This window comes from Haliotis asinina, chromosome 8, assembly GCF_037392515.1.
Source record: "Haliotis asinina isolate JCU_RB_2024 chromosome 8, JCU_Hal_asi_v2, whole genome shotgun sequence".
Taxonomy (NCBI): domain Eukaryota; kingdom Metazoa; phylum Mollusca; class Gastropoda; order Lepetellida; family Haliotidae; genus Haliotis; species Haliotis asinina.
The window spans coordinates 16,661,688-16,677,095 of record NC_090287.1 but is presented as its reverse complement, the minus strand read 5'-3'; the positions used below and the strand labels follow the sequence as shown (position 1 = coordinate 16,677,095).

At 40.8% G+C, this 15,408-nt stretch overlaps 1 protein-coding gene across 1 annotated transcript; it reads right to left on the bottom strand.

Moving 5' to 3' along the window:
• Nucleotides 1-12,315: 12,315 nt before the first annotated feature.
• Nucleotides 12,316-15,403, bottom strand: LOC137294494 (cyclin-dependent kinase 2-interacting protein-like). Its single transcript, XM_067825523.1, has 5 exons — nucleotides 15,246-15,403; nucleotides 14,462-14,624; nucleotides 13,803-13,893; nucleotides 13,407-13,527; nucleotides 12,316-12,591 (listed from the first exon to the last, which is right to left on the bottom strand). Exons 1-5 carry the CDS (start codon nucleotides 15,328-15,330, stop codon nucleotides 12,395-12,397), a joined length of 657 nt encoding a protein of 218 aa, XP_067681624.1. The 5' UTR covers nucleotides 15,331-15,403; the 3' UTR covers nucleotides 12,316-12,394.
• Between the last annotated feature and the right edge of the window lie 5 nt (nucleotides 15,404-15,408).

The window sequence follows — 15,408 nt, the reverse complement described above, 5'->3', positions numbered from 1 at the left end:
TTGTGAATGCTGAGTTTGTCTCAGTTTACAAATAAATGGACCAAGTTTACCCAACAGGAGGTTGGAGAATGTACAAAGATAATGTACAGACAAAGCAAAGAGGCAGGAGGATAATTTACTAAAAAAGGTTGTTGTCCATTAAGCATGTTATATGTTCAACTTTCAAGAACTTATAAAGAAATTTCTGGAATTTCTCAATAATCAGCCAGATTTGTGTGGCAATGCTACCCCCATGTTCTCCTATTTCAAATCTTTATCCCAGAGTTGTGTGATTTTGATGGAATCGGTCATATCAGGGTATGATACTCCCAAACATTTTAGCCCTGGCCAAAACTTACCAGCCCATGTATATACGTTCCTATACATACACATCTACTGCTATCTTAGCCCAACCACCAGGCAGGTGAATTAAGAATCTTGCAGTTAATGTTGAAAGTACCCTATCCCAGGTGGACAGCCAGGCATGTACATGTGTTTCAAAAGCTGGTCACAAATCCTATCTTGTGACTGTTTTGTGGAATGCAAAGTGTTAACTATTTTGTCTGAGAAAACGAATTCACACTATCACTTTCACATCTGGAACGCTGCAGTGATTGGTCAAATGAAATGGAATTCATGAATGTAGTGGGAATTCTTATTTCACGTAAAATGGAATGTCGTCAGCAGTGCTAGTGATGACCATTGAAATCTGACTTGAATGATATTGACAAAATGGTGGGATTAAGCTGAAGAGAATGAAAGTAGTATTGCAGTCGGTCATGCTCTGGTTTATGTAGCCTTGAAAAGGCATTGATTATCCAGTATCCATTTCATGTCACATGCGAGATGTTTTCTTAAACCATTTTTGTTCATTTGGTTAGCGCCATTTGTACAACGCAATCAGCTTTTTGGTCCAACCAAATCTTGAATCAGATACTGTCAGTTGTGTGTTTGGTTTCTTTAGCAAAAGGGTTGGGTTGGATTTTGTTTTTGCAATGCTAACAAGTACATATGGTATGAAGGAAATTACTGTTTTCAAATTTAGAGATGCACTTTACTGAAGTGAAATTGGGTTTTGGATCTTTTAATATAGCAAGGCCACAGTTAATTGATAAATTCTCATCCATGTTACTATGAAAGATTTTTTTTTAAATTTTCATTTTGTATTTCCATGACCATACGCTTCATTCTAACAACAGAGAAATGTTTCAGTTCACCTGAGTCACAAGAATTACTGTTCACAACTTCTAGTGAGCATGAGCCTGTCATCAGTCCTTTTCAACAACCATGGTTATAAACATGTATGATATTCAGATTGGTCTGAGAACATGAGCAAAAACTGAAGGATTACACCCTTTACAACTTCCCCTGACTATTACAAGTACCAAGTGCACTTAATGAATCAATATTTAATAATTGCTTCATACATATGTGGATACAACTCACTTTAGAACAGGTTACAACCAGACATTTTAGAAGTGTGAATTGTTAAAATCTTCAGACTCAATTGGCAGATAAAGATTTCCACTTGCCTGTGGCAGTCATCGTAATTCACAAGTCTGACATTCAGAACCTTCAGACACTTGTATGGTAAACTGATACCTGAAAAACTGCTTTGTGACGGGAACTGCATTTAGATTAAGTTGTATTTCATCATTTGCAGCTGTTACAGTGAAGGGATTGTAGACCTCTGTAAGTTCTTTGTGGTCGTCGTAGGGGCATAAAAATTTTACTTTTGTGTTTTCTTGTGAGACAGAATGGGATGAAAGTTTTATTAATTCATTGTGGCCTTGATTTAGAAAATTGCTACTTACTGGATTATACCATAAACAAAGTTGGTGCTATTCTCAACAGAAGCGATTTGTGAGTACTTTGTGTTCAGCTAATTTGATGTGTGCTTGAACTGCTCTATAAGATTAGCTTCAAAGAGATAAGAGCCTTTACCGTATCAGCTCGACCATGCATTTCCTTCCATTTGTAGACAAATCCACTTTTCTGATATTTTGGCCCCAAGCAAAAGGCCATTCAAGGACCATTGTTTTATAAGAAAATTCATAACCTCCAATTACCCTTTTGGCTGTTGTAAAGCTTGCAGAAATTTATGAATATTTTAGGTACTCAAGATATTTGTCTTTGAAACTCTTTGTCATTGAAATATTAAATTATACAATGTCAGATGTCAGTCCATATCCCATCCTTACCACAAGGAAGAAGAAACTGAATGTTTGTTTCAATAAGATAAATGAAGTAGATTTAATATTTTGTGATTGTTCCATTTAAGTCCAGTAGTCCCACCAGGTCAGATTGTTACACGTAGATGGCTACTTCGACAAAGTCAGTTGACAATGTCAGCAGAAGTTTCTATTTATTTTGTCTCCCAGTTGATGTAGGTATTCCCTATGCGATGACTTTGCTCACACTGATAGGGCAATTGTCATTAAGGACATAACATTTGTCCAGTCTGCAACTTATGTAAATGTGAATGCCTTATTTTTTGTATACCATTTCAAGACCAGTGATTTTTGCATATATTTTGTATTCCAAATACCATGTATTAACTTGGCGTAGCCTAAGAGGTTGGTCCGTCTCAACTTTGTCAGACTGAAATAGGACCGCCAGATGTGTCCACCCAGCAGACCATACGTTGAAAGACTTGTATTTGAAAATATTGTGAATAGATTTCCTGAATAATTATACTATAGATGTAACACCATTTTATGATCACAAGTATCTTAGAAGTAACTTATTGACATAGGACTGTGGTGCACGTTAAATTATGTTTTTGTTAAACACTGTTTGAATGCTTGTTCGACCATTTGTCATGTTTGTTTGGTCAGTGTGTATGTTTACCTTGTCTTGGGAATTGGAGAATGTGTAAAAGAGTTCTGTTATCAATAGTATTGGTAAGAAAATCTCGCATAAGTGAACAAATTTGAATTTGTGTTTTGGGTATTCTTTATTTTTTTTTATTTTTTTTATTTTTTTTTTTTTTATGAGGAGAGACCACACAAATTGGTCGTATTTATTGATTCAGCATGCATGGTCCAAATCTGCTTTTAAGTTGTCTTTTTCAGTGGCAAGTCAGGTTACGTGATAGGCATTGTTGGTGCATTTTGAAATGGGATATTCTTAAGGGATGTTTTATTCTCTGCATTGATTTGAACAAGACGTAAACAAATGCTACCCCACACCTGCAGTTTCACTCTGAAGAATTGCTTCCTTGGGGCAAGAAATCAATGTTTGTAGGTGGGTTTGACCAGATTAGGATCCTATGTTTATTGGCATCATACCAGTGCTCATAGGCTACACTGAAGTGACAAATTTGTGAGAGCTGCATCACTTCAAGCTTTCTCCCACATTTGCTGACACGTCATGACTGTAATACTGTTCAAAACAGCATTTAACCCATCTCACTCAGTTTGAGGGATTGTATGAATGACATCCTTGCACAAGGATTATTAGAGTATGTGGTCCTTACACTTACCATGGTTAGTATCATACAATTGTCAGTGAACTTTGATTAGTATTTTTTGTTCAAGGAAACAATCCTAATTCGCTCTATTTTATATGGACAGAATTTCTGTATCTATTCTGGGATCTTTCTCTTTGTAAAGACCGTATAGGGCTTAAACTTCCCCCAAAACAATACAGCTCCATTAATATTTAATGTTGAATATGGTCGAACTAGGTTGGGTTTGAATCTTACAGTAAGATTTGCAGAAATTGAGACAGTGAGCACAGGAGTTTAAGTCTGTTGAAAGGTCTGTATGATGAATAAACATCAGTGTCTAACCCTTGATGACACTGTGTATAATGTGTCCAGTCTGATAAGAGAATATTCCGGAACCCATTTGCAGCAATCATTTCACCTATGGAGCCATATGTTCTATTACAGTGGGAAAACATACCATATAATACAATCCACTTAAGTTTTGGGAGAAAGCCAATTTCAGTTATTGGTCAAGACTTTATGAAGGTGCTTGATTGCGTTATGTCATTCAAGTAAGATGATTGTTGTGAATGGAAAAGACATTATGAGATGGTAACATAGTGCACTTGTTTAACAAAGATGGAGGCAAAAGTGACATAAGGACTCCTATTGTCCATGTAGTTTCACATCAAGGCATACATTACCGAAGTTTTTAATCAGCCCCATTATGTTACTACAGACCTTTGAGTACAAACTGCCACAAACGTTAATGAATGAAGACGATATGACCTATTTCACTGTTAAACAATACAATGTGTGGAACATTGAAATGATCGTATCAAATGCATAATGACGTGTATGCTTTTCCATGAATGTCTCCATCATTGCAGTTTATTTTCAGATTTCAAATTTACAGACCATTTGTCCAAGACCCAATGAAATTCAGGAACTACTACTGATGATTGTATTGCAAAGTTGATGGATTATTGTAGAATGAATATTTTTTAAACATTCAAACATGTTCATGGGCTACAGAAACTTGGTTATGTTATGTTCCACTTCCACACATTTATGTGATTGACCTGTGAAAACCTGGTGAAAAGTAGTACCCGAGGATTCATATCAAGAGGAACACATTAGACATCTCAGCTTAAGTTATTTATAATCAGTCCTGAGAATCCTAAGTACAAAATTAAATTTTCGTGTTTTTTGTGCTGTAAGAAAGCAATGGCCAATTGTCAGTTGTTCATGCTGTTACCTCTTTTGTGTTTAGAAAGTAGGATATTTCAAAGCATTTTTTTTATTTGTTTAAAGGTTTTGTTATGGCATCTTAACAAAGTGCTAGATCTTCTGCAAAAATGAAGCCAAATCTTGATATCAGGGAATAAATGCATGTTAATATTTAGCAGTGGAATGGTGAGCATTTTAAGCAGTGTATAATTGCTATCCACACCACTGGTTGTATCAATACATTCAATACCATTCAATGACATAAGCATCATAGACAAGTGAGCATATGAAATAGTTTTATCTCCACTTTATTTTTTTGCATTTGTTTCAATCATCCTTATTTGCAAGGTTGACAAAGCATGTTGAACACTTATCTGTATTTTGCCAAGATATGAACAGAGGTGTACAAAGAAGAGTGCGTATAATGACGAGGTATGTTTCAGAATATCAGCCATTGTCAGGATAACAGCACATGCCTTTCTCATTGTATCAAGTTCATCTCATGTCATGGAGGCAGTACGAGCTATATCATCACATTGACGTACCATTTCTTTCACTGTATATCATTCTTTATATTTGGAATCCCCCAGACCTTGTATTCACCCATACTGCATAGTCATTTCATTGTTCAAAAGATTTATGAATATACAAATCCAGTTGTTAGAAATACTGATGAAATATTCTCTATTTCACTTGAATAAATCTTGAAATTTGACCCAATTTTTTATTGTTTTTCTTTTTGTCAATCCTTGTGTGTGTATGATTGATATTTATGATTCATTAAATGAACAATAAGTGAAAGGACAAAGAAGTGTATGATGGAATGAAAATGGGACAACATTCCAGTGGTTGATAGTGTAATAGTTTTTGTGCAATATTCAAAAAGCCTGGAATGTGGGCATTTGGTCTTAAAAAGCCAGGAAAATCTATTTTAGCTTTGGAAAGCCAGGAAAATGACTTAAGGTAGGGAAAAGGTTTGCATTTCGCTGCCTTCCTTGCAACTGGATATTCTTTTTGCACGGGTTTGATGCAATACAAGTTTGGAGTTACTTCCCTTGGTATTACATTCGGAAATCTTTGTGTACTGCCGTGGGTCTGTATAACCTTAATGTTGATTATACATCCAAACTTATAATGTGCAATTGGAAAGGTAAAATTATAGGAATTGGCAATCTTAATTTCATTTATTTGATTTACCTATTTGTTTAAAGTGAAATTCATCGGTACATTTTCACTGCAAACAGACGATAGTGTTTGATGGAGACAGCATGGGTCCATGTCAGGATGTAGGACAACAATGCTGATACTGCAAGTATGGGTCCATGTAAGGATGTAGGACAACAATGGAGCTGCTGATATGGCAAGCATGGGTCCATGTCAGGATGTAGGACAACAATGCAGCTGCTGATACTGCAAGTATGGGTCCATGTCAGGATGTAGGACAACAATGGAGCTGCTGATACTGCAAGCATGGGTCCATGTCAGGATGTAGGACAACAATGCAGCTGCTGATACTGCAAGTATGGGTCCATGTCAGGATGTAGGACAACAATGCAGCTGCTGATACTGCAAGTATGGGTCCATGTCAGGATGTAGGACAACAATGGAGCTGCTGATACTGCACGCATGGGTCCATGTAAGGATGTAGGACAACAATGCAGCTGCTGATACTGCAAGTATAGGTCCATGTCAGGATGTAGGACAACAATGGAGCTGCTCATACTGCAAGAATGGGTCCATGTCAGGATGTAGGACAACAATGGAGCTGCTGATCTGCAAGTATGGGTCCATGTCAGGATGTAGGACAACAATGGAGCTGCTCATACTGCAAGCATGGGTCCGTGTCAGGATGTAGGACAACAATGCAGCTGCTGATACTGCAAACATGGTTCCATGTCAGGATGTAGGACAACAATGCTGATACTGCAAGTATGAGTCCATGTCAGGATGTAGGACAACAATGCTGATACTGCAAGTATGGGTCCATGTCAGGATGTAGGACAACAATGCAGCTGCTGATACTGCAAGCATCGGTCCCTGTCAGGATGTAGGAAAAAAATGCTGATACTGCAAGCATGGTTCCATGTCAGGATGTAGGGAAAAAACGCTGATACTGCAAGCATGGGTCCATGTCAGGATGTAGCGAAAAAATGCTGATACTGCAAGTATGGGTCCATGTCAGGATGTAGGACAATGCTGATACTGCAAGCATGGGTCCCTGTCAGGATGTAGCGAAAAAATGCTGATACTGCAAGTATGGGTCCATGTCAGGATGTAGGACAATGCTGATACTGCAAGCATGGGTCCATGTCAGGATGTAGGACAACAATGCAGCTGCTGATACTGCAAGTATGGGTCCATGTCAGGATGTAGGACAACAATGCAGCTGCTGATACTGCAAGTATGGGTCCATGTCAGGATGTAGGACAACAATGTAGCTGCTGATACTGTAAGCATGGGTCCATGTCAGGATGTAGGACAACAATGTTGATACTGCAAGCATGGGTCCATGTCAGGATATAGGACAACAATGCTGATACTGCAAGTATGAGTTCCTGTCAGGATGTAGGACAACAATGCTGATACTGCAAGTATGGGTCCATGTCAGGATGTAGGACAACAATGCTGATACTTCAAGTATGGGTCCATGTCAGAATGTAGGACAACAATGCTGATACTTCAAGTATGGGTCCATGTCAGGATGTAGGACAACAATGGAGCTGCTGATACTGCAAGCATGGGTCCATGTCAAGATGTAAGCCAACAATGGAGCTGCTTATACTGCAAGCATGAATCCATGTCGGGATGTAGGTCAACAATGCTGATACTGCAAGCATGGGTCCATGTCAGGATGTAGGACAACAATGCTGATACTGCAAGCATGGGTCCATGTCAGGATGTAGGACAACAACGCTGATACTGCAAGCATGGGTCCATGTCAGGATGTAGGACAACAATGCTGATTCTGCAAGCATGGGTCCATGTCAGGATATAGGACAACAATGCTGATACTGCAAGTATGGGTCCATGTCAGGATGTAGGACAACAATGCAGCTGCTGATACTGCAAGCATGGGTCCATGTCAGGATGTAGGACAACAATGCAGCTGCTGATACTGCAAGCATGAATCCATGTCGGGATGTAGGACAACAATGCAGCTGCTGATACTGTAAGCATGGATCCCGTTAAGGATGTGAGATGACATTAAAGTGGTTGATTTGATTTCAGGACAGAACCAGATGGTAATATTACTGTAAGATCATACTCAATAACAAACATCCAAATCCATGAATTATAAGGAAAAACATCATGTTTCTGTATGTCTGTACAAAACGTACACCTGTACATGTTTTTGTATGTCTGTACACGTTTCTGGGAACAGTTGTTTGGGTGGAGGTTTATGGACTGGACTGACATGGTAAGTATGATGTCCATGACCATTCTCCACGGACACACAATTTGACTTTTGAGTCTTTCTGCAAATGTAGATTCAGCAACCAAACACAAAACACCGTCTTGTCTGAGTGTTCCAAACAGGGCTAGTATGTGCAACTGTCATCTATGACCAGATTCAGTAGCTAAACACACCAGCATCTCGTCTCAGCATTCCATACAGGGCTAGTATGTGCATCTGTCATCTATGACCAGATTCAGTAGCCAAACACACCAGCATCTTGTCTCAGCATTCCATACAGGGCTAGTATGTACAACTGTCATCTATGACCAGATTCAGTAGCCAAACACACCAGCATCTTGTCTCAGCATTCCATACAGGGCTAGTATGTGCAACTGTCATCTATGACCAGGTTCAGTAGCCAAACACACCAGCATCTTGTCTCAGCATTCCATACAGGGCTAGTATGTGCATCTGTCATCTATGACCAGATTCAGTAGCTAAACACACCAGCATCTTGTCTCAGCATTCCATACAGGGCTAGGTCTTTGAATGTCATTTAGAAGTGAAAATACATAAGAATGAAGATTATTATGGATATCAACTTCTTTATGAGAGAACACAACGTTTCGGAGTTAATGCTTACTCCTTCATCAGGTGATTGAGAAAGGGATACAGAGGTGTATTTATATGTACAGGTAAAACAATAACAAAGTAACAAGTGGAATGAGTTAACGAAAGCTAGTATAAACAAGCACTGATAGGAAGCCGATAGTTAAGATAACAATGATGGAAGCCAATGGTAATGCATTACAGTTGATTGGATATGTTTACATAACATGATTGGGGATAAGGATGGAAGCCAATGGTGATACATTACGCATGATAGGATGATGTACATAACACACGATAGGGGGTGAGCATGTTACATGAGGGTTGGTGATGTACAAACACAAGTATGTACTCGGGTAGATAGGCTATACATGAATTACATAGATAGAATGTACACAGGTAGATGAGATTAATTTATCAATAAGTCCCAGGCACTTGGTAGGTACACTCCTTGGTCGCGGTTGATGGCTGGTTTCTGTCTCCGGATCTCGATGGCCTCTTGCAGATGGTAATGTTCTCTCATAAAGAAGTTGATATCCATAATAATCTTCATTCTTATGTATTTTCACTTCTAAATGACATTCAAAGACCTGATACGACATCAACATGGAGATGATGCAGTCACATCCATCAACAGGTACAACCGCTCTATTAGCAAAAAACCAGTAATCATCTGACTTTCCTGTTACGATGCCGAGACAACAACCTCGTTCCCAGAGGATTTCAACTGTCATCTCCTGTCCCTCGCTCACCTGCCATCAACAAGATACTCCACAATGCCAGCACCAGAATAGTCAAGCACCAGATACAGCACCTACGCCGCCACAAGTCCCATCTCCATAAAGACATTGAAACCAGCAGAAGCCACCTACAAGACACCCTCGAGTCTGACCTCTACCACAAGACCCAGTCCTTAGCAGAGAAGACCAAGCAGCACCTCCATGAGAAAGTGAAAACTACCCACATCACCAAGTTCACCCAGTTACAACGTCCTTCCACCTCCAACATTCCCGAAGCTGACAACAACAACACCAACCCCAAGACAGTCATCAACCTCAGCAGCAAGCCTCTCACACCATCTCAGACATCCCTCCTTGCTAAAGGCCTGAAGTATGTCCCAGTCGCCGCCAAGACCAACACAGATGCCTTCATCACCAGCATTGAAAGTGGACTTCAACAACTGGCTCCCAATGGCAACGTAGACTACCTCCGACACCAGATTATAGACACCATCAAGCAAGCTCCCAAGCCCCGCCCCAACCTCACGCACCAAGAGAGACAGGCCATCACCGAACTCAAGAAGGATGACAGCATCACCATCACCGAAGCTGACAAGGGCAAAGCAGCAGTCATCATGGACACCCCGGAATTCCTCCAGCTCGTCAACAACAGCCTCTCAGACACCACCACCTACCTCAATATCAAGAAAGATCCGACGGCCAGACTGGAAAGACAACACAAGAAAACCCTGAAGGACCTCCATGAGAAGAGAGAAATCAACGACATCATCTTCAACCAGCTGAACCCTATCAACTCCCAAGCCCCATACGGAAGAGCCACCATCAAGATCCACAAGAATCCGCCCAAAGCCCGGATCCTAGTCTGCTCAAGAGGTTCAGTTTTCTACAACACCGCCCAGTTCCTCACACGTCTCCTCGCTCCACTTGGCAAAGATGGCAAGTCCTACATCAGCGACTCTTCATCCTTTGTCAACCAGCTGAAAGAATCCAACCCCACAGGCACCATGGTCAGCTACGACGTCGTGGACCTCTTCACCAACATCCCACTAGAAGAAGCCCTGGACATCCTTCGCAGCAAGTTAGCCAACCGGATAGATGACTTGGACACCCAGCTCACCATAGACAGCATCATCAAGCTCGCCCGCAGCTGCTTTGACACCTCCTACTTCACATTCAATGGTAAGATATACAAGCAGATCCACGGTCTCCCCATGGGCTCACCTCTTTCTCCTCTCATTACAGAAATCTTCATGACCTCCTTCGAGGAAGCAGCCCTCTCCACAGCTCCGTTCCAGCCCCTCTGTTGGTACCGCAAAGTCGACGACACCTTCACCACCATCGCCTATGACAACGACCCCAATGAGCTCCTCAACCACCTCAACGACCAACATCCAAGAATCAGGTTCACCATGGAGACTGAGACCAACCAACACCTGCCCTTCCTTGATGTATCCCTCCACACCACAGACGATGGACTTAGAACCTCAGTTTACCGCAAGCCGACGCACACCGACCAGTACATCCACTACAACTCCTGCCACCACCCTCAGATCAAGCAAGCTATCATCGCCACCCTTACCAGACGTGCCAAAGCCCTCTGCCACCCCGATGCCCTAAACAATGAACTGGACCACCTCAGAAAGACATTCACCACACTCAACGGTTACCCTCCCCAGCTCGTCACAGCCACCATCAACAAGACCCTTAAGGACCGAAAACCCCGCCCCAAACCTTCTCCATCACCCATCAGAGTAACCATACCCTACCTTGGCCCCATCAGTCATCAAATATCACGCCTCATCAAGACCAAAGCCAGCATAGATGTCACCTTCTCCAGTGGCAAGACCATCAAGACCTACCTAAAAGCCAACGGTAAAGGTCCCAGCTGTGAACACCCTAATCCGAGAGGATGCATCTACCAGATCCCTTGCAACTGTGGCGACCTATACATTGGAGAAACGCTGAGACCAATCAACACCAGAATGAAGGAACATCAGACCTCAGTCAGGAAACTCGACCAGAAATCGGCCATCTCTGAACACATTCTCAAGAACCCTGAACACTCAATTCGATGGGAGGACACTAGGATACTATCTACCAACAACAACAACTGGCGCCAAAGGAAACTGCAAGAGGCCATCGAGATCCGGAGACAGAAACCAGCCATCAACCGCGACCAAGGAGTGTACCTACCAAGTGCCTGGGACTTATTGATAAATTAATCTCATCTACCTGTGTACATTCTATCTATGTAATTCATGTATAGCCTATCTACCCGAGTACATACTTGTGTTTGTACATCACCAACCCTCATGTAACATGCTCACCCCCTATCGTGTGTTATGTACATCATCCTATCATGCGTAATGTATCACCATTGGCTTCCATCCTTATCCCCAATCATGTTATGTAAACATATCCAATCAACTGTAATGCATTACCATTGGCTTCCATCATTGTTATCTTAACTATCGGCTTCCTATCAGTGCTTGTTTATACTAGCTTTCGTTAACTCATTCCACTTGTTACTTTGTTATTGTTTTACCTGTACATATAAATACACCTCTGTATCCCTTTCTCAATCACCTGATGAAGGAGTAAGCATTAACTCCGAAACGTTGTGTTCTCTCATAAAGAAGTTGATATCCATAATAATCTTCATTCTTACATACAGGGCTAGTATGTGCAACTGTCATCTATGACCAGATTCAGTAGCTAAACACACCAGCATCTTGTCTCAGCATTCCATACAGGGCTAGTATGTGCAACTGTCATCTATGACCAGATTCAGTAGCCAAACACACCACCATCTTGTCTGAGTGTTCCACACAGGGTTAGTATGTGCAACTGTCATCTATGACCAGATTCAGTAGCCAATCACACCAACATCTGGGCCAAGTTTCTACATAAGGCTGGCATGTCAAGATTTCACTTATGTCCAGTCTCTGTTATCAGACTCTCCACCAACATCAGGGCTGAGTTTCTACATAAGGCTGGCATGTCAAGATGTCACTTATGTCCAGTCTCTGTTATCAGACTCTCCACCAACATCTGGGCTGAGTCTTCCACATAGGGCTCATGTATCCATGCAGCAGAGTAGAACATCATTGTCTGTCGGTTCTCTGCATGAGCAACATTTTCCGCAATGGACTTCTTAAGTTTCAGTTCAGAAAGGTACATCTCAATCAGCTGGTCCATTGTAACAACTGTGAAGAGAAGAAGGTATTTTTTAATGCACATCAGACAGTATAGATCAATCATTTCTTTATTTTACAAGTCTCTGCCCAAATATGTTTTGAGTGGCAAAACATGGCAGTTTCAGTCTTAGTTTGTGTTGTTATATGCAGTTTCACACAAGAACAAACAGAATTATACTTGACCAAAGTTCAAACTGTCACTTTTTTCTAGCAAGCTCAAACAGGTTACAACCTGTCTTCCACCCAGGTTTGACAAAAAGTATGTTTGTTGTTCTGGAAACATGTCTCTCCTACCTCCAAATATTTGTCACAACACTCAAGAGAAGTTGTAGAGCACCAAAATCTTTCCTATTATTGTAGCTGATGTGTCATGCTATGACAGATCAATGACAGAGGAACATCATACATGCCTGCTGTGCCGATGTTTGTCAAGATCTGGACAATGCATCAACAATATCATATTTAATATAATGATTTTAAAGTCTCACATTCACTGAGGCAAGTCCTGTAAATTAGTATGTAAGGAAAAGAACTCAGTGTCAGTACAAATTCTGAACAGGGAAGTTCAAGTTTTATAGCATGACCAAGGAAGGCAACTTCATAAGCGGACCAAGAGGGGATACAGAGTGCGCACCTGTTCTTTTGTCCTAAAAATTAATTAAATGACCATAGAAACTCTCCTGAAAATGAACTGTGTGACATCACCACCATCTACCCACACACACATGACACATACAAACACCTCTAACCATCCCTCTTTTCCCAAAAAGCTGTATCTGCCCCTAAACAGAGATGCATCCCATGTACAAAATGCGTTCACCTACCAAAATCATGCACATTCCAAGTGTGAAACAAAATGTCGTCCTCCCCACCCTTGTGTTGAGAGAGAGTCTGGACACTACACAAGGCAGCCCTCATCTGTTGCAACTTCTCAACAATCTTCTCCTGTACAACAGCAAGAAGTCACAACTCAAGTCTACGACTGGACAAGGTCAGCTTACACGACACAACATAAAACCACACACTATTTGCTTGATCACTGAAAATAAATATTCTACTGTCTTGATTTGTTTTTTTTAAAAAAGACCAATATATTCATGCAGAAAATATGACTGTTTTCATTCTATTTCATGAATAAATTCAGTTTGAGAACTTTTACTGGCATTTGCTGCAAATATCCGTCTAAATGTCAATGTGTCCACTCGGGGCTGAAGCCTCACCATGCTATGATATACAGAGGTGAGCCTGTCACAATGAGATTCCAGGGTGGCAGGCAGCTGATTCTCACATTCCTCTCCCTCAGCATTGAACCTGCAAAGATTAAGGCAGTAATAATGGGTTACATACAAACGTTGTACCATTTGAAAGATATCAGTGAGTGATGCAATTCAGTCCTTCACAGCTGGAAATTAAGGTCACTGGGTTCCTGATCCCAGACCCCACAAATCTTGTAATAACATTATGGCATATGACAAGGATTCATTTGAAGCCTTGTCCCAACCACTGCAGGATCTAGTCAACTGGGCCAAAGGATGAAAGGGCCAAGCGCTCGCAGGAGGCAACAGTGTGGGTGCTCACGGTTCTGAACGTGCCCCAGGTGTATCCTGGCAAATGGGCTTGATAGGGGAGACAACTTTACACACCTGTGCAACCAATCCATCACTTTCGATAATCTGAAGTGGCCTGACCACCCAGTTTAACTACTATATACATCTTAAGGCCAGTTAATATTATTTTTCACCCATAAATGAAAACAAATAATCTATAAAGGGACACTTGTCAGCAGTTATATGTTTGAAAAACAAAGAATTATCCACCTGGTTTTCAAAGGCCAGGAATATGTGTTTACATTTGTTGATGGTAATTCAAAAGTCCTCACACTTTTTCTATTTTGGTGTTAGCTATTTCACTTATGATGTTGCTTCCCTCAGTATTAAGTTTCTTCCATTTCAAAAGTTGATTATGAACGTCTGCAGCTGTGTCCTTGACCTTCCTCAGTATGCCAGTAAGGTTGCCCTGGTGACGTCCATCATACTGGGGAACTATAAAAACATGTACATTTTGGTTACAGTTGTTTAGCTTACAAAAATGCTTCAACATTTTATTCTTGACTTTCTTGACCTACAATATAACGACAATTTCGGAAATTATACACATTCGAACAACAGCGCTTTCGCTGTTTATTGAGCACTGTTGCGTCTAGCCGAGAGCCGTTATGCGGTCCTATACAGTCAAGACACGACGATAGGACTGCCTCTCGGCTATGTTCCGTCACATGCTGGGCATTGGGAATTCTTAATGATGGCTTGCGTTTAGGGTAAAACTATCTTTGGTAAGAATTCCGCCCCCACCAAAACCCAAAATAACAAACTAACATGCATATGTCACTCTAAATATATATTCAATAAACTAGAAAGGGTATTTAAAAAGACAAAACAAAACAGTCAATGAACTTATTTCATTGTTGGAATATTACTCCGGGGAAGGATTCCCTGAAAATATTACTATGTAAAAAGGAGGTGCGAGCGGAACCCTTTCCATGTTCTTAAACGGCCGAAAACCCATAACTCGAGGAATAAATGTTTAGTGTCGAAACTAGCAGTATGAATTTTAAACCCTCGCTTCTGAGGGTTACTCGTTCGTTCCAATAGACCGTTGAATACCTGGTGATTTTACGGGCGAAAATGTTCCGTCTTTTTCATCTGTATGTTTTCTATTTTTAGTTGACGACTTAGTTATTTCATCCATGGTATCTCAGCAAAAGTCACAGTGAAAGTGTTTCAATCACTGCCTCAAGACATCCACCGGAATCAGCAAAATTGCCTC